At 37.2% G+C, this 24,273-nt stretch overlaps 1 protein-coding gene across 2 annotated transcripts in view; it reads left to right on the top strand.

The window, feature by feature from the left end:
* Positions 1-24,273, top strand: part of CNTNAP5 (contactin associated protein family member 5) — a 493,109-nt gene that overhangs the window by 19,835 nt on the left and 449,001 nt on the right. For both annotated transcript variants that reach the window (XM_033231817.1, XM_033231818.1), the window contains exon 4: positions 22,148-22,291. In XM_033231817.1, the coding sequence (XP_033087708.1) occupies positions 22,148-22,291 (144 nt within the window). The remainder of the gene's footprint in view (positions 1-22,147; positions 22,292-24,273) is intronic.

The following is a 24,273-nucleotide window of genomic DNA, read 5'->3' on the forward strand; positions in this document are numbered from 1 at the left end:
AGGCAGGGCTAAATTGCAGTTCCCACTCGGACAGGCAGAACAGCGTGTGGAGGCTCACATCATGAACTTTTGCTCCAGAAAAAGTGCAGGAATACATTAGGAAAGCCAAGAGGACCCACAGACCCTCCAAAGGAAGCAGACTGCTCCTACAGGACCCAGGAGACACCTCAAATACTGCGAGTGCCCAAACTGTGGCGGGAAAGGGAGATCATCCCACACAAGGGGGATCATCTGCCCCTGAACACAAACTCCCACTGGGGAACCCGAAGGTCTAGATTACGGGAGAAGATTCTGACCTTATTTGGAGCTCATTGAATTTAGAAAGCTGAGCAAAATGCCCAAATAAAGCAGCAGGAAAATCCCTGTAGGCTTGCTGAGTCAATTGCTGCCTTGCTTCACAGTGGACCTTCAGGAGGGCTACCAGAGGCACCTAGAAAAGGCCATAGGGAGAAGGAAATCTCTAGCTGAACTTCGTAACAATCTGAACCCACTGAGAAGTCTCCTGGCCAGAACACAAGGGAGGTCATGAATCCAGTGTCCAGAATCCACAGGTAGGGGAAGCAGGAAAGCCCTACTTATTTTTGCAGCTGGGAGGTGGGTAGCCTGGGAGAAGTTCACAGCCCTGCTTTCCCACTGCTTAGAAACACACTTGGTGCTGTTGAGGGTGGGGCACATTGAGAGTGAGACCAACCCTTTGTGTTGCGTGGGAGCTGGGTGAAGCCTGTGACTGCCAGCTTTGCCCACTTCCCTGACAACCTGCATGACACAGCAAAGGCACCCACAGTCTTCCTAGGATTATAACTTCATTGTCCTGGGAACCTCACCCCCATCCTCCACAGCAATTGCAGCAAGACCTGCCCAAATAGAGTTTGAGTTCAGACATGCCTAGCCCTTCCCCCACCTAATGGTCATTCTCTACCCACCCTGGTAAATGAAGACAAAGGGCATATACTCTTGGGAGTTCTGGGGCCCTGGTCACCACCTGTTCCTCCCCATGCTACCATAGCTGATGCTGTCTTGAAAATGCCAGCTCCCAGGAGGAGGCCAATGAGAACAAAAATAGTGCATTAATCAAACAAAGCTATGGACCTTCACAGAGTCCCTTTCACCCCCCTGCAGCCTCCACTGGAGCAGATGCCCATATCCATGGCTGAGAGACCCACAGACAGTTCTATGCAGACAACCGTCAGTACCAGCCCAGAGCCTGGTAGACTTGATGTGTGGCCAGATCCAGAAGAGAGATAACAATCACTACAGCTTGGCTCTCAGAAAGCCACATCCCTAGGAAAATAAGGAGAGTACTACATCAAGGGAACACCCAGTGGGACATAAGGAACTGTACAACAGCCTTGTGTCCTAGACATTCCCTCTTACATCGACTACCCAAATGAGAAGGAACCAAAAAACCAACTCTGGTAATATGACAAAACTAGGTTCTTTAACACCTCCCCCAAAATTACAGTAGCTTTCTGGCAATGGATCCAAACCAAGAAGAAATTCCTGATTTACCTAAAAAATAATTCAGAAAGTTAGGTATTAAGCTAATCAGTGAGGCACCAGAGAAAGTTGAAGCCTGATGTAAGGAAATAAAAAAAAAAATCATACGAGAAGTGAAGGGAGAAATATTCAGTGAAATAAATAACACAAATAAAAAACAGTCAAAACTTTCAGAATCAATGCGAAATGCTCTCAAAATTCTCAACAATAGAATGAAACAAGTAGTAGAAAGAGCTTCGGAGCTCAGAGACAAGGTTTTTGAATAAACCCAATCCAACAAAGAGAAAGAGAAAATAATAAGAAAATATGAATAAATCCTTCATGAAATCTGGGATTATGTTAAACAATCAAACCAAGAATAATTGGCATTCCCAAGGAAGAAGAGAAGTCTAAATGTTTGGGAGAATAATCAAGGAAAACTTCCCTGGCCTTGCTAGAGAACTAGACATCCAAATACAGGAAGTTCAAAGAATGCCTGGGAAATTCATCACCAAAAAATTATTGCCTAGACACATTGTCATCAGGTTATCTAAAGTTAAGATGAAGGAAAGAATCTTAAGAGCCATGAGGCAAAAACACTAGGTAACCTATAAAGGAAAACCTATCAGATTAACAGCAGATTTCTCAGCAGAAATCCTACAAGCTAGAAGGGATTAGGCCTTATCTTCAACCTCCACAAACAAAACAATTATCAGCCAAGAATTTTGTACCCAGCAAAAGTAAGCTTTATAAATGAAGGAAAGACACAGTCTTTTTCAGACAGACAAATGCTGAAAGAATTTGCCACTACCAAACCAACGCTATAAGAACTGCTCAAAGGAGCTCTAAATCTTGAAACAAATCCTGGAAACACATCAAAACAGAGCCTTTTTAAAGTGTAAATCTCACAGGACCTGCAAAACCAAAAATACAGTTAAAAAAACAAAAACAAAAAACAGGGTGTACAGGCAACAAATAGCACGATGAATAGAATGTTACCCCACATCTCAATACTAACATTGAATATAAATGGCCTAAATGCTCCACTTAAAAGATAAAGAATTGCAGAATGGATAAGAGTCCACCAACCAACTATCTGCTACCTTCAAGAGACATATCTAACACATAAGGACTCACATAAACTTAAAGTAAATGGATGGAAAAAGACGTCCCATGAAAACGGATAACAAAAGTGAGCAGGGGTAGCTATTCTTATATCAGACAAAACAGACTTTAAAGCAACAGCAGTTAAAAAAGACAAAGAGGGTCCTTATATAATGATAAAAGGCTTTGTCCAACAGGGAATTATCACCATCCTAAATATATATTCACCTAAGTCTGGAGCTCCCAAATTTGTAAAACAATTACTACTAGACCTAAGATATAGACAGCAACTAAATAATAGTAGGGGACTTTAATACTCCACTGACAGCACTAGAAAGGTAGTCAAGACAGAAAGTCAACAAAGAAACAATGGATTTAAACTACACCCTGGAAAAAATGAACTTAACAGATATTTACAGAACATTCCACCCAACAACCACAGACATTCTATTTAACAGTGCATAGAATGTTCTCCAAGATAGAGGAAATGATAGGCCACAAAATGAACCTCAATAAATTCAAGAAAACTGAAATTATATCAAACACTTGCTCAGACCATGGGGGAATAAATCTGAAAATCAATGCCAAAAGGAACCTTCAAAACGATGCAAATATGTAGAAATTAAATAACCTGCTCCTGAATGATCATTTGGTCAAAAATGAAATCAAGATGGAAATTAAAAAGTATTTTGAACTGAATGAATGACATTTGTGACACAACCTATCAAAACCTCTGGGATACAACAGCAAAAGCAGTGCTAAGAGGAAAGTTCACAGCCCTAAATGCCTACATGAAAAAGTCTGAAAGAGCACAAGCAAACAATCTAAGGTCGCACCTCAAGGAACTAGAGAAACAGGAACAAACTCAACTGAAATCCAGCAGAAGAAGGGAAATAATCAAGATCAGAGAAAAAGTAAATGAAATGGAATTTTAAAAATACAAAAGATAAATGAAACAAAAAACTGGTTCTTTGAAAAGATAAATAAAATTTATAGACTATTAGCAAAATTAACCAATAAAAAGAAGAGAAAAAATCCAAATAAGCTCTATTAGAATCGAAACAAGAGATATTACAACTGACACCACAGAAATACGAAAGATAATTAAAGACTATTGTAAACACCTTTATGCACATAAACTAAAAATCCTAGAGGAGATGGATAAATTCCTGGAAAGATACAGCCTTCCTAGCTTACATCAGGAAGAATTACATACTCTGAACAGACCAATAACAAGCAGCAAGATTGAAATGGCAATCAAAAAATTACCAAAAAGTCCAAGACCAGACAGATTCACAGCAGAATTCTACCATACATTCAAAGAAGAATTGATACCAATTCTATTGACACTAATCCACAAGATAGAGAAAGAGAGAACCCTCCCTAAGTCATTCTATGAAGCCAATATCACTCCAATACCAAAACCAGGAAAGGACTTAACCAAAAAGAAAACTACTGACCAACATCCCTGATGAACACAGATGCAAAAATCCTTAACTAAACACTAGCTAACCAAATCCAACAACATATCAAAACAATAATCCACCATGATCAAATGAGTTTCATACCGGGGATGCAGGGATGGTTTAACATACTCAAGTCAATAAATATTATACACCACATAAACAGAATAAAAAACCAAAACCACATGATCATCTCAAAAGATCAGAAAAAGCATTTGGCAAAATCCAGCATCATTTTATGATTAAAACTCTCAGCAAAATTGGCATGCAAGGGTCATACTTCAATGTAATAAAAGTCATTTGTGACAAGCCCACAGGCAACATAATACTGAGTGAGGAAAAGTTGAAAGCATTCCCTCTGAGAACTGGAACAAGACAAGGATGCCCGCTCTCACCACTCCTCTTCAACATAATGCTGGAAGTCCTAGCCAGAGTAAAAAGACAGGAGAAAGAAATGAAGGGCATCCAAATCAGTAAAGAGGAAGTCAAAATTGTAGCTGTTTGCTGATGTTATGATTGTTTACCTAGAAAACCCTAAAGACTTATCTAGAAGCTCCTAGAAATGATAAAATAATTTAGCAAAATTTCTGGATACAAAATCAATGTAGCTCTTCTATACACCGACAGTGACCAAGCTGAGAATCACATCAAGAGCTCAACCCCTTTAACAATAGCTGCAATAAATAAATTAATTAAATACTTAGGAATATACCTAATCAAGGAGGTGAAAGACCTTTACAAGAAAAACTACAAAACACTGCTGAAAGAAATGATAGATGACACAAAAATGAAAACACTTCTCATGCTCATGAGTGGGTAGAATCAATATTGTGAAAATTACCATATGGCCAAAGTTACATACAAATTCAACACAATCCTCATCAAAATACCACCATCATTCTTCACAGAATTAGAAAAAACAATTCTAAAATCCATATGGAACTAACAAAGAGCCCACATAGCCAAAGCAAGACTAAGCAAAAAGAACAAATCTGGAGGCATCACATTACCTGATTTCAAACTATACTATAAGGCCATAGTCAACAAAACAGCATGGTACTGGAAGAAAAACAGGCACATAGACCAATGGAACAAAATAGAGAACCGTAAATAAACCGTAATACTTACAGCCAACTGATCTTTGACAAAGCAAACAAAAACATAAAGTGGAGAAATGTCACTTTATTTAATAAATGGTGCTGGATAATTGGCAAACTGCCTGTAGGAGAATGAAACTAGGTCCTCATCTCTCACCGTCTATAAAAATCAACTCAATATGAATCAAGGACTTAAATCTAAGGCCTGAAATTACGAAAATTCTAGAAGATAGCATTAGAAAAACCCTTCTAGACCTTGGCTTGGTCAAAGATTTCATTACTAAGAACCCAAAAGTAAATGTAATTAAAACAAAGATAAATAGCTGGGACTTAATTAAACTAAATAGCTTTTGCACAGCAAAAGGAATTCAGCAGAGTAAACAGACAACCCACAAAGTGGGAGAAAATCTTCACAATCTATACAATCTTTGTCACATCTGAAAACTATAAAAATTCTAGAAAATAGCATTGGAAAAACCCTTCTAGACACTGGCTTGCAAGAACCCACAAGCAAATGTAATAAAAACAAAGATAAACAGCTGGGACTTAATTAAACTAAAGATCTTTTGCACAGCAAAAGGAACAGTCAGCAGAATAAACAGACAACCCACAGAGTGGGAGAAAATCTTCACAATCTTCACAATTTTTGTCACATCTGACAAAGGACTAATATCCAGAATCTACAATGAACTCAAAAAAATTAGCAAGAAAAAAACAAGCAATCCATCAAAAAGTATGCTAAGGACATGAATAGACAATTCTCAAAACAAGATATAAAAATGGCCAACGAACATATGAAAAACTGCTCAACATCACTAATGATCAGGAAAATGCAAATGAAAACCACAATGCGATACCATCTTACTCCTGCAAGAATGGTCATAATCAAAAAATCAAAAATAGTAGATGTTGGCATGGATGTGATGAGCAGGGGACACTTCTGTACTGCTGGTGGCAATGTAAACCAGTACAACCGCTATGGAAAACAGTGTGAAGATTCCTTAAAGAACTAAAAGTAGAACTACCGTTTGATCCAGCAATCCTGCTACTAGATATCTACCCAGAGGAAAAGAAGTTATTATACAAAAAAGATACTTGCACACACATGTTTATAGCAGCACAATTTGCAATTGCAAAGACATGGAACCAACTCAAATGCCCATCAATCAATTAGTGGATAAAGAAACCATTATATATACATATATCTCATATATATATATATCATATATATGATGGAATACTACTCAACCATAAAAAGGAATGAATTAATGTCATTCACAGTGACCTGGATCAGATTGGAAACTATTATCCTAAGTGAAGTAACTCAGAAATGAAAAAGCAAACATCATATGTTCCTACTTGTACGTGGTTGCTAAGCTATGAGGATGCAAAGGCATGCGAAAGACACAGTGGACTTTGGGGGCTCAAGGGGAAGGGGTGGGAAGGGAGTGAGAGATAAGAGACCACAAATTGGGTGCAGTGTTTACTGCTCAGGTGGTGGGTGCACCAAAATCTCACAAATCACCACCAAAGAACTTACTCACATAACCAAACACCACCTGTTCCCCAATAACCTACGAAAGTAAGAAAAACAAATAAATAAATAAATAAAGCTAAACAATCATACTTTTAATAATAAGCTAAAAGTTTCTACAATTTTTTTTTAAAAAACAGGTAACAATGAAAAAAATAGGTAAAGAAAAGGAACACATAAAAATACAAATGACTTTCATATGTATGGAAAGATGCTCAACCTCACTAATGAAAAAAGAAATGTTAACCCACACTAAAATATTTTTAACTCATATTGTAAAGACCAACAGTTATAATATACCATGGTGACATGGAAGAAGATGGAAATATTTTATACACTGTTGATGGCACTACAACTAATAATATATAAAATAAAGGGCGATGTTATTCAAAACTAGAAACAAATGCTCTTCAACCCAATAATTCTGTTTCCAGCAATTTGTCCTATAACTATTAGCAAATGTTTGCAATGGAATATATGCTAGGTATAATACCAGATTTGAAATTACCCACAAATTTATCAAAAAGGGGTTTGATTAAAAATTGTGGTCAGCCCTGCATGGGAACAGCTTTGCCACAGTGCTCCTTGCAGGTACCCAGAGACCACTCAGCCACAGGCTTGCACCGCAGCTGATGAGAGTCTTGGCAGGATACCTCGAAATGCAAGAAGGTGAGGGCCAGCAAATGGCTGCTCCAAAAACTCATATCACTTGTCTCCCCACACCTGTGGGAGGCCACCATGTTTCTCATCACCTCTCAGATTGTAATAAAGGGTGGGATTCTCTGCCCTCTCCTCTCAGAATAGAGCTGCATAACACAAAATTGTTTAGCTCAATCAAGAATTGGGTTCTTGGCTGGGTGCGGTGGCTCATGCTTGTAATCCCAGCACTTTGGGAGGCTAAGGCAGGTGTATCACCTGAGGTCAGGAGTTTGAGACCAGCCTGACCAACAACATGATGAAACCCCATCTCTACTGAAAACACAAAAATTAACTGGGTGTGGTGACACACGCCTGTAATTTCAGCTACTCGGGAAGCTGAGGGCTGAGGTAGGAAAATCTCTTGAACCGGGGAGTCAGAGGTTGCATTGACCTGAGATCACACCACTACACTCCAGCCTGGGCAACAAGAGTGAAATTCCCCTGTCAAAAAAACAAACAAACAAGCAAACAAAAACCAACAAACCTGTGTTCTTAGCAATGGGAATCCCACAGCCCATGTTGTGGTCAACTAACCCATTTTGTTTAGATGTCATCCTTCTTGGTATCTACAGCAACAGTGCATGGCTATTCTTTGCTTAGCTGTTTGTGCAAATAAAAAGCTGTCTGAATCTAAATGACTCTTTTATCTTTACCAGTCTATTGGTCAGGTTTGGGTCTTAGGTTCACCTTATGTATTGGTGCCTGACAAACCTCTACGAAAGAGTAATGTACTCATTAAAAAGAATGAGGCAATCCTATATGTTCTGATACAGAATCATCTCCAATATAAATTGTTAAAAGAAAAAATATCAATGTGCAATGCGGTGTAAACAGATTTTGTGTTTAAGAAACAGAAGAGAACATATAAACATGAAGGCACATATAGGCATAGAAATTTCTGAAAGGATACTAAAGCAAGAGTTAAGTTAGAATCTCAGAGAGTAGGACAAAAAAGGAAGAAAGCCTTACTTTTTATTGCATACCCTCTTTAAACTTTCTGAATGTTTTACTCCATCCAGAAAAGTACTTTAAGGAGAAACTGAGGCAATAGAAAGAATACATCATTTAAAAGACAGTTCTTATATTTGTTTTAAAGTTGCATGCACTGATTTATTTTTATTCATAGCTTTCTTTAAAAACATGTATTACTTTATAATACATAAGTAAATAAACTTATTTTTTAAATTGTGTATCTCATCATCTCTAGCCCAGCCATAGAATTTAAGCTCATCATAAAGAATGAGATTTTCTTCTTTACTTTCATTTATATTTATAGCATTATGCCTGACACATAAAATACACTCTGTAAAAAGTTGTTGAGTAATTGGATGAATTTTATTTCTGTAAATTATAAATGGTATTAATGTACGTTCTACATTTCTTCCCTTAATAAGTTCCTAGTAAGTTCTCCATGCTCAGAGGCTGCCTTGTTGCCTTCCTTACTTTTACTTGGCATTGCCTAATGGACATCTCTCTAATAACTCAGACCCGAATTGAAAACTTGCCAGGTATAATAAAACTATTTGGTGATCCTATGATAGAATAATGATAGATCCTTTGTTTCCTTTGGAAAGGCAGCTGCAGGGTTAAAAGTGAAGGCCTACATTGAGGTAAATAAACTGAAAAAGAAATAAAGAAAAACGAAGCAAGTAGATGCAAAGGGAAAATAAGAAAAAAATAAAATAAAGAGTTATTATTATGTACAGCATTTTAAAATGTTGTTTAACCACCCAAAACACCCTGTGAGAAAGGCTATTATCTCCTATATCACAAATATAAAAACAGGATACAGAGAAGTTGAAGAAGTCTTTAATCCCTATTCCTCAATAGCCACCGAGTAAAACAAGCAGGATTTGAGCCCAGGTCTGTGTCACCGTTTGACCAGAGGTTTATCTGGGGAGCAGGTTTTCCCTCTGAGGAGAGAGAATCGATGTCTGGAGATACAAACACAGACTCTGGGGCTTGCCCTGGGCTCTGCCTGTGTGTAAGACATCAAATCACATTACTTAGTGCCATTTTCCTTCTAGTTTTAAATTTAAGATTATTGTGATTTGTGGACTTGCTAATCTTACATTTCTTCAAGTTTCATATGAGTGAAATAAGATATAAAGACTTCTCTTAAATGTGTTAAAAGTAGATTAATTGTTTTGCATATGATGAAGGGAATATCTTAATACCAGTATGATACAAAAATGCATTGTTTTCATTAACATGAACTAAAGGAGCAAATGGTAACATCTTGTTTTCTATTAGCTGCTATTAGCGAGATGCTAGTAGCTTTTCATTAGCATGCTACTTCTATTGGAAGTAGCTAGTAAGATATTTGGAGACTGGCTAAATTTGGGCTAAATTACTGTGATCCTCAATAAACTCACATAAAGTTAGCCAAGCCCCTCTAGGGTGTTTGTAAGCCTGAGGCAAGAGTACAGAGAACCACATATGAATCTAAAGAGTTACAAATCAAGCTAAAAAACTAATGAATCAAATATGCTCTACTCCCCTCCCCTGACAGATAGACATCCCTTCACGTCCACATCCCCCAGGTCAAAGTTCTGCCCATACTGCAAACAGCTGCCTGTTGGCCACCCCTCAGGAAGGCAGATGAGGGAAGAGAACAGTGAAGACCTTCGAAGGACTATCAGAGCTGTTGAGGCAGGGAACTGGGTGTTGTGCGGGGAGATCGTGTTCTGGAAGGCAGTGGCAACTTCCTATAGTCATCTCCCCTGGGCTCATAAGGCCCTGCCCTTGTGACACAGGATATGACCCAGGAGGACCACAGTGGGACCCTCTAGGAACCCAGTTCAGGGCAGGAAGCCCCACTGGCATGGGTATAAGGGGGATGTGAAGGGAGGATTTCCATTGAACTCTTTGCTTGAATACTAAAATGTACATAATTTACCTCATTGGTCAAAGAATCTAATGTAAAAATATAGTAAATTCATTCAGACAAAAATTATAAAATATATGTTAAGCCTATTGGGCTGTGTCAGCAGCTGATGTCTGTCAGTCTGTGAAAAATACCTATTTAGAGAAAGGAACCAGAGGTCTGGCAATTGATCAGATTTAAACCAGGAGCAATAAGGACAACCAAAACAATAAGAAAAATGGTCTGAATATACCCCTGGTGCAAAACCAGAAGGTAGTTTGAGAAGATAGGGCTGCCCTGTCAGACAGAAAATACGAGGAGCTGATTTATGCCATTAAGAAAACATGGGTGGCGTCTGCTGCTATCACTGTGCCCCACTTCTGCTTTTCATCTCCTCCAGGGCTGCAAAAGGCTCACCAAATAGCATGGACCAGTTTGCTCAATTTGCCTGAGACAAAGGGGCAATTGTGCCAGGTTTCCGAGAGTGGAGAGAGCTGTGAGGATATGGAACATTTAGTTTTAACAATGGCAATGTTTCAGGCAAACGAGGAGAATTTGGTCACCCTAGCCTGGGATTTTTCATTGAGAAGGCTACTCAGTGGAACCAGGTGTAGAAGAATCTAGGGGGAGACCGTGTGTGTGGCACTTAGAGTTGGGGCTCTAGATTGAAGGTTGTGGAATTCCAGCTCTTCACCTTGTGGCTGTGAGATCTCATTCAATCTGCTAAACCTCTGTATGCCGTCATTTTTTTCAGCTGTAAAATGGAGCAAGTCAGAGTAGCCAACTCAAAGTTTAGAGAAAAAATGAAAGTCAGCTCTAAGCATGCTGCCCGATATATAAACATGATCAATAAGTCCTACTATTGCTATCTATTGCTATTACTAAAACAATACTTTGAGAGAGTGATGAGGGTTGAACAAGAGAGACCAAATCCAGGTGAAATTTAAGGGCAATTATTGGGGTTGGGTCAGAAGTCATAGACAGAATGTAATAAGAGGGATGTGAGCCTGGAGCACTGGGGCAGGATGCCAGGGCATGGATGAAGTGAGGGAGCACAGGCACTTTCTAAATGAGGAGCACTATCAAGAACAGTGCTTTCTCTTATTCAGTGCTGGGCTGGGTCTGGGTAAGAAATCGCCCACTCTCTGTCACTGGCAAAAAATAAATAGGATAAATTTTTTTGCAGAAAAAAGGGGGACACTGGAAACTTGTGAAATAATAGATTATAAAACCAATAAGGAAGAGGTAATTGTTGGTAAAAATGTAAGCAATTGCCTCCACTCATTATTTGGCTCCAAAGTAGAAGCAAAAATAAGACATGATGTGTACTACGAGCATATTCAAGTTACAGACATCAGAAGTTCCAAAGATGGGACAGGCTGAGTCATTCATCCAATCAAACAGTAAAATAGAAGCTATGAAATGATGACCCTGGGCAAGATTTGGAAAACCATTGTCCAATTTTGCCTATATGCTGTTTTACTTTCTTTTTTAAATACCCAACATTCAGGCTAATTTAAAAAATCAAGAGATTTAACCAGAAAATTGCAATTTCTGTCCTCATTTGTAATGGCAGAAATTAACCCTTGACTAGTATCCCAAAGGTTGATGATGGTGGGCTTCTTCTTCTGAAGGGCCATGAGCTTTGCATGTATCTCAGCAAACACCCAGCCAGTGTAAGTCTTTTTTTTTTTTTTTTTTTTGAGGCGGAGTCTCGCTCTGTCGCCCAGGCTGGAGTGCAGTGGCCGGATCTCAGCTCACTGCAAGCTCCGCCTCCCGGGTTCACGCCATTCTCCTGCCTCAGCCTCCCGAGTAGCTGGGACTACAGGCGCCCGCCACCTCGCCCGGCTCGTTTTTTGTATTTTTTTTAGTAGAGACGGGGTTTCACTGTGTTCGCCAGGATGGTCTCGATCTCCTGACCTCGTGATCTGCCCGTCTCGGCCTCCCAAAGTGCGGGGATTACAGGCTTGAGCCACCGCGCCCGGCCACCAGTGTAAGTCTTAAAAGCTGTAAAAGAAGACAGCAGTTTGGATCCTTTTTTATACCTGTTTCTTTAAGAAGTGCACTGTCAGAACAAAAGTGAAACAAATATTTACAACTGAGAAATTTCAAAAGTATCAGATATTCAAGTCAGGTACAAAGTGGGATCTTTAGAACAGGAAGACTCCAAATTTAAACAGGGCCAGAGAAAAAGCCAACAATGGAGGAATGAATTCATTGCCATGAAAGTAACATCAAAGACTGAAAAAGAGACAAGCAAGTACCAGACCCGCTCCGCCCCGCAAAAAAAAAAAAAAAAAAAGCAAACAAACAAACAAAAAACATAATAATATCAAAGAAAAAGAGAATGGAAGATTCTGGGACCTCATGCATTCACGTCAATGCAGGCTTTCTCCTGGGATTTATCCTGTTGGAGCTCACCTGTGACAACAGCAAATCCAGCAAGTTACCAGATGGACCATGTTGTCCAAGACACTGAGACTGTGAGTGAAACTTTGCAATCTAATACCTGGCAGTGTTGACCACTAAGATCAATGAAGGGCCCACCATTCAATGACCGCTAAGATCAATGAAAGGCACCTATTCAATATGCCAAGACCAAGCAAGCCAGAAAAGTAAGAAAAGAAAGAGAACGAACTGCCAAAAAGGACAATGAGGCAAAAGCAGATTTAGAAGCAAATTGCCAGTGTTCTTTTTAAAATCCAATTTAACAAATATCTGTTGCATCTATTAATGGTTTAATCATATCTCTTGGAATTACATATTCAAAAATGAATCAGATATTATCTGTGCCTTTGAGAAAATTTTAGGGAGGTATCCCAAAACATTCAACAAATGTTTCTTTCAGCATCTACTGTGTATCAAGTTCCCCTTCAAGTAGGTGAAATGTCCCAATGTAAAAGAAAAGATTCCTACCCTCAGAGTGCTTGCATTCTAGCAGGAGAGGCAAACTATAAAGAATAAACACAAGTAAATGAATTATATAGTAAGTAAGAAGATAATAAATGCTATGAGAAGAACAAAAATAGAGGAAAGTAATGGATCTAGGAGTTCTTGGAGGAAACGAGATTGCAATTTTAGATATGTCAGTCAAGGTAGGCATCATTGAGATGGTGCCATTTGAGAAGAGACAAAAAAAGTCAGTTTTCCAAGATGCTGTCTGAGAGTGCTTGCTCAGGATATTGATCTCTTTTACCTGCTACAACGAGGCTCCATTTTTCATGCTTCCACCACCTCTCACGTGAGGCCAAACTATACCTCTTTGATCTGATCTTTGCCCTTTTTGTTTAATTATTTATTTATTTTTCCATTTTTACTTCAAGAAAATAATTTTCTGTAAAGGTGATTATTATTTTTCTCTGAAAATCCTTCAGCAGAATAGAGAAACTATTCTCTGAAAATCCTTCAGAGAATAGAATAATAGTCTGTTCTTTTCAGCCTAGCATTCAAATATCCTATTCCATGGCACCAACTGATCTTGCTTACTTTATTTATGACTTAAAATTGGATGGTTTCCTATAGTTTTTGGTCACTAGTATGCTTACATTGTTTCTATTATACTTTGCCTTCCATCAGTCTGTTGGAGGATGAATTCGTCTTTAGTGACTGGCCCTACATTTTTAGATACAGGCAATGTGTGATTTATCCTTAATTCCACCGCAGGGCCTTGAATCATGCTTCACAAAAAGTAAGGGATCAGCAACTACTAAGTGAATCGAATTTGTATCAAACAATTGGAATTAACTTTTTCAAGTGTTTCTAAGAGTTGGTAACAGAATAATAAGAATAAAAGAGTTTTTGACCAATATTCACTGAAAATTACTGGTCAGATAAGACAGATTTTGTTCAGAAAGTCTATGACAACTGTAAGTTGCCAATGAATGGATGAGCACATTATCTAATGGAAGCAGGATTTCCAGCTCAGTCTTCCATATCTTGAAGGCCCTGGGCCATGTCATACAGACTATGTACTCAGAAATACAGTCTCCATTCAGTATCATCCACATCTGCCAAATAATGAAATATTCTAGAATCTGAATAGAAAGGCATAATCAGATCTTTGGCATCCTCGGCAATGAAATCTGTGAAAGAAAATTTAAAATGATTAAAAACAGGTTTGAAATGCGGACAAAGTTACACCAATTAAACGTATACAGAAAGAAAGCAGAAGTGGAAAACTAGTACCTTTGAAAGTAAACATTAAGATCAAAAGAGGCCGTTGTAAAATAATCATTATGGTCTCTAATTAAAAACGCTTATACTAACCCTATGTGTATAGCACATAAAATATCAATAAATGCAAAAGTAAAAGACTTCTGATTGTTACTATGTAGATATTGGTTAATAGTGCCCTGATGTGAGTACCTGTGTTGCAGTTCCAACATGCAGAGGCCCTGGAGCCAGGCTGAGGAAGATGGTTGTTGGTTTAACCAGTTATGCTGCCAGATGAATGAACTAATGGACAGAGTTCAATAGGAAAAGCCAAGGTTGGGAACGTTGGAGGGAGCCAATCAGAAGCCAGCAGAACTAAGCTGGAGAATAGCTTGAGGATGATCCGTATTCAATTTTTGCAAAGAGGAGTTACAATAACTCGGCCAGCCCAAGTCTTCCATAGTGGTAATTCTTATATGGAGGGCTTGACGGAGAGAAACAGCTTAGAGGAAGATTTTAATGTTTATTATCAAAGTTTTGGTAAATCAGACAAAAATGTGAAAACAGATGATCTGAGGGATATATTTATTAATGTAGAGTTAAGAAAGTGCGTAGCCTATGTGTTTATAAAATATTCAGAAAGGAAAAACATCATTATATGAAGCAAATGTCTCCAGTCTAATTTACTCTGATAATGGACTAAATCTATAATTCCATAGTAGAATTATAACTTCCAATTCTCAGCTACTTAAAACATCTAAAAATCTAAATCAGGTTGAAAATTCACACTCATGTTCAAATGCATATAAAAATGGTTTTGCTTCTTTTCCCTGACTGGATTCAATATGCTCATCAGCCTCTGTTGCTTCTAATGATAGAAAAATCTAACCTTGATGATGAATAATAATTAGTTAATGATTATTTAAAACGTAGTGCATTATTGGGTATATATTGGGTTATGTGATGTTCTCTCTGTACTTTTTTCCTCTTCCCTGGGCAGATCACTAACGGGTGGTTTGTTTATTGTGCTGCATCAAGGGAGTCATGCCGTTCACGAGTCCCACGTGTTTGGAGGCAAAAGAGTTGCATGACAGCTTTTGTTGCTGTTGTCAGTAGGACCTGCCTTGGTATACTAATCAGGGTTCTCTAGAGGGACAGAACTAATAGGATACATGTACATATTAAAGGGAGTTTATTAAGGAGAACTGACTCACACAATCACAAGATGAAGCCCCATGGTAGGTTGTCTGCCAGTTGAAGAGCAAGAAAGGTAGTAGTGCCTCAGTTCAAGTCTTAAAACCCCAAAATAGAGCAGCCAACAGTGCAGTCTTCGGTCTGTGGCAGAAGGCCCAAGAGCCCCCGGCAAACCACTGGTTTAAGTCCAAGAGTCCAAAACGCAAAGAACTCAGAGTCTGATATTCAAGAGCATGAAGCGTCCAGCACAGGAGAAAGGTGAAGGCCAGAAGACTCGACAAGTCAGCTTCTTCCACCTTCTTCTGTCTGCTTTTTCTAGCAGCTCTGGCAGTTGACTAGATGGTACCCACCCACACTGTGGGTGGATCTTCCTGAGGGGGAGTCCTCTCCCAGTCCACTGACTCCAATGTTAATCTCTTCTGGCAACACCCAGAAACACCCAGATACACCCAGAAACAATACTTTGCATCCTTCTGTCAAGTTGGCACTTAATATTAGCCATCACACTTGGCCTAAGGGGGTGAGGTGTAGTCACTAGGACTCTCCCAAACCTCCAAATCCAGCTACGGGCCCTTAATACATTTACTGAGAGCTTCAGCCCATTTGTACCCTCAACCTCCTCTTCTGGTCCTGGAGACCCTCAGTAGCCTGCCTTGCACTGTGCTAGAGTGACCAGGTCACTGTGGAACCCCTCAAGCCTTTCTGCATTGCTTCTTCCTCAGCCTTTGCTAACCTGTCTTCTCCTCCCCAGCTGATTTTCTCTGGGATCATGCTGAACCTGAGACAGCTCTAACACGCTTGCAGCCATCACTGCCATAGGTGCTTCTGGGAGGCAGTACCTTTCTGTGTTTTCCAAGATCTGTCTTGTTACCTGTATCCATATCCACCCAACTCACACCCAGTTTCAATCCCTCAGGGAGAACCAGAGAGCAGGCCTCAAGCTACCGCCTAACTGTGCTCTTGTCTCAACCAACTTCCTCTGAAAATCTTCACCCAGAGTAGAGGAGAGATTGCTCCCCTCAGTGTAATAGGAAACAGCAATTTCTTAATATATAGTACCCTCTATACTACCTGACTGGAAAAAACTCTCCACCCTGAATATTTTAAATAGCATTGTGTTTTGTGTTTTGCTTTTTAAAAGACAGCAGCTTTCTTTCTGTTTTTTTACTTACATTTTCCTGCAAACAATATTTTCTTAAACCATTACTGAGTGAAGTAGAACATTAATTTTTTTTTGAAATTGAGGAAAATAGCCAACACAAAAATAAAAATATCATTAAATATTTAAAATAATAAAAATTAGTAAAGGTAACATCCAATTAAACATATATTTTTACAGTATAAATTTGAGGTATGTGAAACATTTGCAAATCTAAAATGGATTTTTTTCTTTTTTTTAATTTTTTATTTTTATGTTAAGTTCAGAGGTACATGTGCAGGATGTGCAGGTTTGTCACATACGTAAACATGTGCCATAGTGATTAGCTGCACAGAACATCCCATTTCCTATGTATTAAGCTCAACATCCATTAGCTATTCTTTCTGATGCTCTACCTCCTCCCAACCTTCTACAGGCCCCACTGTGAGTTGTTCACCTCTCTGTGTCCATGTCTTCTCATCACTCAGCTCCCATTTATAAGTGAGAACATGCAGTGTTTGGTTTTCTGTTCCTGCGTTAGTTTGCTGAGGATAATGGCCTCCTGCTCCATCCATGGTCCTGCAAAGGACATGATTTCATTTCTTTTTACGGCTGCATAGTATTCCATGGTGTATATGTACCACATTTTCTTTATCCAGTCTATCACTGATGGACATTTAGGTTGATTCCATGTGTTTGCTGTTGTGAATTGTGCTGCAAAGAACATATAGGTGCATGCATCTTTATAATAGAATGATTTATAGTCCTTTGGGTATACACCCAGTAATTAAATTGCTGATTCAAATGGTATTTCTGCCTCTTGGTCTTTGAGGAATCACCACACTGTCTTCCACAATGGTTGAACTAATTTACTCTCCCACCAATGTGTAAAACATTTCTTTTTCTCCACCATCATGTCAGTATCTGTTGTTGACTTTTTAATGATAGCCATTCTGACTGTTGTGAGATGGTCTCTCATTGTGGTTTTGATTTGGATTTCTCTAATGATCAGTGATATTGAACTTTTCTTCATATGTTTGTTAGCTGCATGTATGTCTTCTTTTGAGAGCTGCCTGTTCTTGTCTTTTGCCCCACTTTTTATGGGGTTGTTTCTTTATTGTAAATTTACTTAAGTTCCTTGTAGATGCTGGATATTAGGCCTTTGTCAGATGAATAGATTGCAAAATTTTTCTCCCATTCTGTAGGTTGTCTGTTTACTCTGATAATAGTTTCTTTTGCTGTGCAGACACCCTTTCGTTTAATCAGGTCCCATTTGCCAATTTTTGCTTTAGTTGTAATTGCTTTTGGCATCTTCATCATGAAATCTTCACCTGTGCCTGTGTCCTGAATGGTATTACCTAGATTTTCTTCTGGAGATTTTAGAGTTTTGGGTTTGACATTTAAGTCTTTAATCCATCTTGAATTGATTTTTGTATGTGGTCTAAGGAAGGGGTCCAATTTCAATTTTCTGCATATGGCTAGCCAGTTATCCCAGCACCATTTATTAAATGGGGAATCCTTTTCCCATTACTTATTTTTGTCAGTTTTGGCAAAGATCAGATGATTGTAGGTGTGTGATCTTATTTCTGGGCTCTCTATTCTATGATTCCATTGGTCTGTGTGTCTGCTCTTATACCAGTACCATGCTGTTTTGGTTAGTGTAGCCTTGTAGTATAGTTTAAAGTAGGGTAGCATGATGCCTCCAGCTTTGTTCTTTTTGCTTAGGATTGTCTTGGTTATTCAAGCTCTCTTTTGGTTTCCTTTAAATTTTGAAAGAGTTTCTTCTAATTTCATTAAGAATGTCAATGGTAGTTTAACGGGAATAGCATTGAATCTGTAAATTGCTTTGGGCAGTATGGCCATTTTCACAATATTGATTCTCCCTATCCATGAGCATAGAATGTTTTTCCATTTGTGCTCTCTTCGATTTATTTGATCAGTGGTTTGTAGTTCTCCTTGAAGAGGTCCCTCACTTTCCTTTTTAGCTATGTTTCTAGGTATTTTGTTCTTTGTGTAGCAATTGTGAGTGGGAGTTCATTACAATTTAGCTCTTGGCTTGCCTGCTGTTGGTGTATAGGAATGCTAGTGATTTGTGGACATAATTTTGTATTATGAGACTTTGCTGAAGTTGCTTATCAGCTAAGAACCTTTTGGGTTGAGACAATGGAGTTTTCTAGATACCTGATTATGTCATCTGCAAACAAAGATAATTTTGACTTACTTTCTTCCTACTTGAATAACTTTTATCTCTTTCTCTTGCCTAATTGCCTAGCCAGAACTTCCAATACTATGTTGAATAGGAGTGGTAAGAGAGGGCATCCATGTCTTGTGCCAGTTTTCAAGGGGAATGCTTCTGGTTTTTGCCCATTCAGTATGATATTGGCTATGGGCTTTTCATATGTGGGTCTTCTTATTTTGAGGTATGTTCCTTCCATATCTAGTTTTTTGACAGTTTTTAACATGAAGCGGTGTTGAATTTTATCAAAGGCCTTTACTGCATCTACTGAGATAATCATGTGGTTTTTGTCTTTAGTTCTGTTTATCCACTTTTATGGATTTGGACCTTTTCTTAATGTAAATGACTCAAATTTAAAATGTTTGAATATAGCAATAAATCAACAAAGGGGATTTTGGAATACTTTTACAAAATATTTATGGAATTTACAAGTTCACTGGTCATTTTAAATTTTCCAGAATGTTTTATGAGATTTAGGAGCCATTCATGTAATAAGTTATAAAACTCAGAGACAAATCTAGACTTGATCTAAATGCTTGACAAAAGAAAACTAGAGCTCCAACTAATTTACTACTTAAAATATGAGCACAAATGGAACACAAGAATGGTTCAATAAGAGATAATTTGTTAACTTGCAATGCAGTAATATAATTCAACTCATCAGTAGATCAAACAAAATACTCTATTGTCTGTCACATGGATTTTTGAAATAATCATGAATAGAACAAAGCATTCATTCTTATTTAAAATAAATGCAAAATAATTTATGTGTAAAAGAGCAGAAGGAAATTCTCTTAATGTAGAGTCAGAACAAGTGTTATGTATACTTGAGAAATAAAATGTTTTCTTTTGTGATGGTGATGTTGTTGATGTTACAAGTTTGTATACCATTATTATTGTTTCATATTGCTTAGAAAGTTTTGGCTAGGAGTTAGGAAGTTTTGATGGAGACAGTAAAGTAGGAAATAAATGTATAAGAAATTGATTTCATATTAATGTATTAATAAGGTGATATATATATATACACACACACACATATCATATGATTACCATCATACCTTGGAGATATTGTAGATTCAGTTCTAGACTAATGCAATAAAGTGAATATTGCAATAATCAAGTCTTACAAAGTTTTTGGTTTCGTAGTACATATAAAAGATATGTTTACACTATATTATAGTCTGTTACATGTACAATAATCGCATTATATTTTAAATATATATGCCTCAATTTAAAGATTTTTTTTTCCAAAAAAAAAAAAAAAAGCTAACGCAAAGACACAAAGTGAGCATCCGCTGTTGGAAAAATAGTGTTGATAGATCCACTTGCCACAGGGCTGATACAAACCTTCCATTCATGAAAACCACAAAATCTGTGAAGTACAACAAAGCAAAGTACAATAAAACAAGCTATTGCCTGTATCTCCCTCTAAAATTAAAAGAAAATTACTAAAAAATATGATTTAATATAAAAGTATTTGCAAGTATCTGGATAAAGAAAATATACCAGCAGCAATTAGATGAGCACAGCATTTACATGATAAAATGTTTAATGAATTAAAACAATTCATATACAATGGAATTTTTGAAATCATGAAATTCATAGAAATTAATTTAATGATGGGTATGTGAACTAGAGAAATAAAATAATAACCTTAGTTGGGGGACTTTATTAGAAATTTTCTGAAAATAGAGAAAAACAGTGGGTTCTTGGAAAGAAAGATGATACATTTTAAAAACATCCATTCTTCTCCAACTAGATGTTTTAATGTAAATAATAAATTATCAATAAATATTCTAACAAGCTAGTTAAATAAAATTATTCTGTAATTAAACTTTAAAATGAAATAGATAAAATATCAAAAAATTCTCTTTGAAATGTGTAGTTGTAAGTAAAAGTGGGTGAAAGGATGAATAATCCTCTTCACCTATTACACTGCATTGAGTAACATTTTTTTACTAGTGTGAAGCTTCTAAAAAAATCTAGAAAGAGCCTTTAGTATATCAGTAGCTATTCATATAAGAAGGCATTCTGATTGGGAGACCACATCCTCCTGAAACATTAAGAGAGAGACAGATAAAAAGAGACAGTGAACTAGAGATAGAGAAGTATCCAAATATAGATGTAGTTGAAGTACATGCTGACAGTGATATTTGAAAGCAGTAGAAAAAACTGCATTTCTCATTAAATGGTATTGCGACAAACCTGATAATATAAATTATCTTGATTCTTTTTCATAGTAGAGAAAATACTCATAACAGTACACCTTGCTTTTAAAATAATATATCTATTAAAAAGGCAATTTGTGTTAATATTAATTAGAAATAAAAGTTGTAAAAGAAAAAAAAAACCCTAGTATCTCATAACCTTTCCAAAGTGAACCACTATTAAATTAGGTTGGTGCAAAAGTAACTGCGGTTTTTGCCATTATTTTAGTGGCAAAAATCGCAACTGCTTTTGCACCTACCTAATAATAACAATTCAGTGTATTTCCTCCCAGACTATGCTTTATGCTCAACTTCTTATTGTTGACATCATACTTTATATCCAATTATAACTCTTACATTTGAAAATCAACATTATATTTACTTCCCATAAACATATTACAGATATTTAATAAGCATCATTATTAACAAGTGAAATTTCATCGTATTGATTCTTAATTACCTGCTTCACAAAATGGTACAGAACATTTGGAATATTTCCTGTTTTTCTTCATTATAGATGACAATTGTGGACAATCTTATGCATAAGACTTTTTGCATACAATATAGGCTTTTAAACTAGGTTCGTCTGTAGGTGAATAGAGGTATGTTTTGTTTGTCTCTTGGCTTTAGTATGGCCATATCTTTTAAGATGCTTGGATAAGAAATAATTTAAAGGACATTGATTTTCTTTTTCTTTTTCCCTCCTTCTGTAAATTATTGTTTTATTTAGTATTAAAAAGGTTCAGAAAGGAAGTGAAAATGGTTTTTTAAAATAGGCCTTTAAGAAGCAAGCAATTACAGTTATTTTTACTTGGGCTAATCAGTATCCTTTTAAACGTGTAATCAAGTGGCATCTATAATTATTTGAGCCACTTGGCTCGTGCATACAATTGAATCTACCAAAAACGCATGTGTTTACTTTCCTTTCCTAATCTTTCAGAGCTTGTAACTAAGAGTTTGTTTTTATTTTCACCCCAAAAGCTTAGTTTTGGAGGAATTCCAGTACCAGGAAAACCTGGAACCTTTTTAAAGAAAAACTTCCATGGATGCATCGAAAACCTTTACTACAATGGAGTAAACATAATTGACCTGGCTAAGAGACGAAAGCATCAGATCTATACTGTGGTAAGTCGACCCATCTGTTTTGTCTTGATGGTTTCTACCACTTTGGGGTAAGTCTTGCTTTCACCAGCCCATTCCTGTACCCATTCATAATATGTTTATCTTATGCTCTGAGTTCCCATCAGTCTCTGAGGTGACACTGGAGAGAAAGAGAATGACAGGTATTGAATCAGTGTAAATTGCACTAGTGGAAGAAACAAAAACATTAGGGCCATCCAGATAATTCATTTTTTTTTTTTTGACTGTGGAGTATATTTCAGCTGTGGGTAGTACTTGCAGTCCACATTGGGACAACATGAATTTTTTATTATCTTTGGAAAATGAAACAAGAAAACCACATATTCCATTAAATTCTATGGCCTGGGAGTTACATATCTGTCTACTTATTGTTAATATTAAAAATAGTTCATTTTAAATGAGGGAGATTAAACTTTTAGTGTGTTTGAGATTCTCATTTATCACACTGACAAATTAAATGATTTTCTAATTAAGTAACGTTTGGCTTCCCTAATAGACAATGAGTTTCATGAGGGTCAGGACCCTGTTTTTTCTTTTCACTACTGCATTCACGATGACTCACAGAGTGCCTTACACATGGTAGGTACTCAGTAAAGGTGCTGATGTTTCCAACAATAACTTTCGATTCGATTTGTCTGTTTCTCCCTCCAGTTCTCTCCATTTTTGGTTTATATATTTTGTAGCTCTGTTGTTGGTACATACACATTTAGTATGCCATGTGTTCTGGTAGATTCACTCTTTTATCATTATATAATATTATTATCTGTCTGATAACTCTCTTTGCTCTGAAGTCTGTCTGATATTAATATAGTCATTCTTGCTTTTCCCCTATAAATGTCTTTGTGGTGTAACTTTTCCCATCCTTTTGCTTTTAACCTGCCTATGTCATTATTTTCGAAGTGAGTTTCTTGTAAGCAACAAATAGTTGGGTCATGGTTTTTTAATTCATGCTTTCAATTTCTTTTAGTTGGTCTATTTAGCAAATTTACATTTAATGTAATGAACGTGTTAGGCTTAATACTTGTTTATTTTTGTTTTCTGAGTTTTTAAGAATTCTCTATTTTCTCTACCTTCCTGTGTTTCTTGGATAGTTTTTAAAATTCTATTTTGCTTTATCTAGTGTTAGAGTATATCTATGTATAGCTTTTGTTACTGGTTTATGTAGACATTTTATTATATATATAACTTATTGTAGTTTACTGGTTTAATCATTTTACCAATTTAACTGATGTGTAGAAACCTAATTTCCATTTGCATCCCTTTATTTTCCCTTATTTACATTATAATTGTCTTCATTCAACAATTGTATTTTTAGAACCATTTCTATATATTTAGAACCATTTCAAGTAGTATTATTTTTGCTACAGTGTCAGACATCATGTAGAGAATTCCAGAGGAGAAGGAGAGTTTGTTGCATTTACTCATATTTTTGCCCAATATTGACAAAAGGTAAAGAAAAACTCTTGAAACCACAAGGGATATGTTTGGCTTGGATTAGTATTAAAGACTCATTACTGTTTCCCATGTGACCTGCAGTGACATCACAGTGTTTGTGTGTGAGTGGAAGAGAGATGCCCCTCATATCACTGGAGGGTGATGACAGTCCTGACTCACCATTAAACCATCTCTGAGACTGCTTCTGCAGGGGGTGAAGGGGTGTTCCTCATGATAGCTCACCAGGGGCAGAAGTCTAGGCTTTCCTTGTGATCTCAGTTGATACCACACACAGGGAGAGACTTGGTTCTATCTGACAATGATTAAATTCCCAGATCTTCAGAATTGTTCTTGTAAGCCACAGATTCACAGATTGATCTTCCCATGTACCACCCTGGCCAGAAATTTGGGCACCTCACTACAGCATGGCTCAATGGAAGTGGGGCCACAATCTTTTCTATGGCATTTGGCTTAGGAAGAGAAGTTGTATGGGTTTAAATGACTTTGTGTTTGTTTTCTTCTTTGATAAATAT

Source organism: Trachypithecus francoisi, unplaced genomic scaffold (assembly GCF_009764315.1).
Source record: "Trachypithecus francoisi isolate TF-2019V2 unplaced genomic scaffold, Tfra_2.0 Lachesis_group13, whole genome shotgun sequence".
NCBI classification, from domain to species: domain Eukaryota; kingdom Metazoa; phylum Chordata; class Mammalia; order Primates; family Cercopithecidae; genus Trachypithecus; species Trachypithecus francoisi.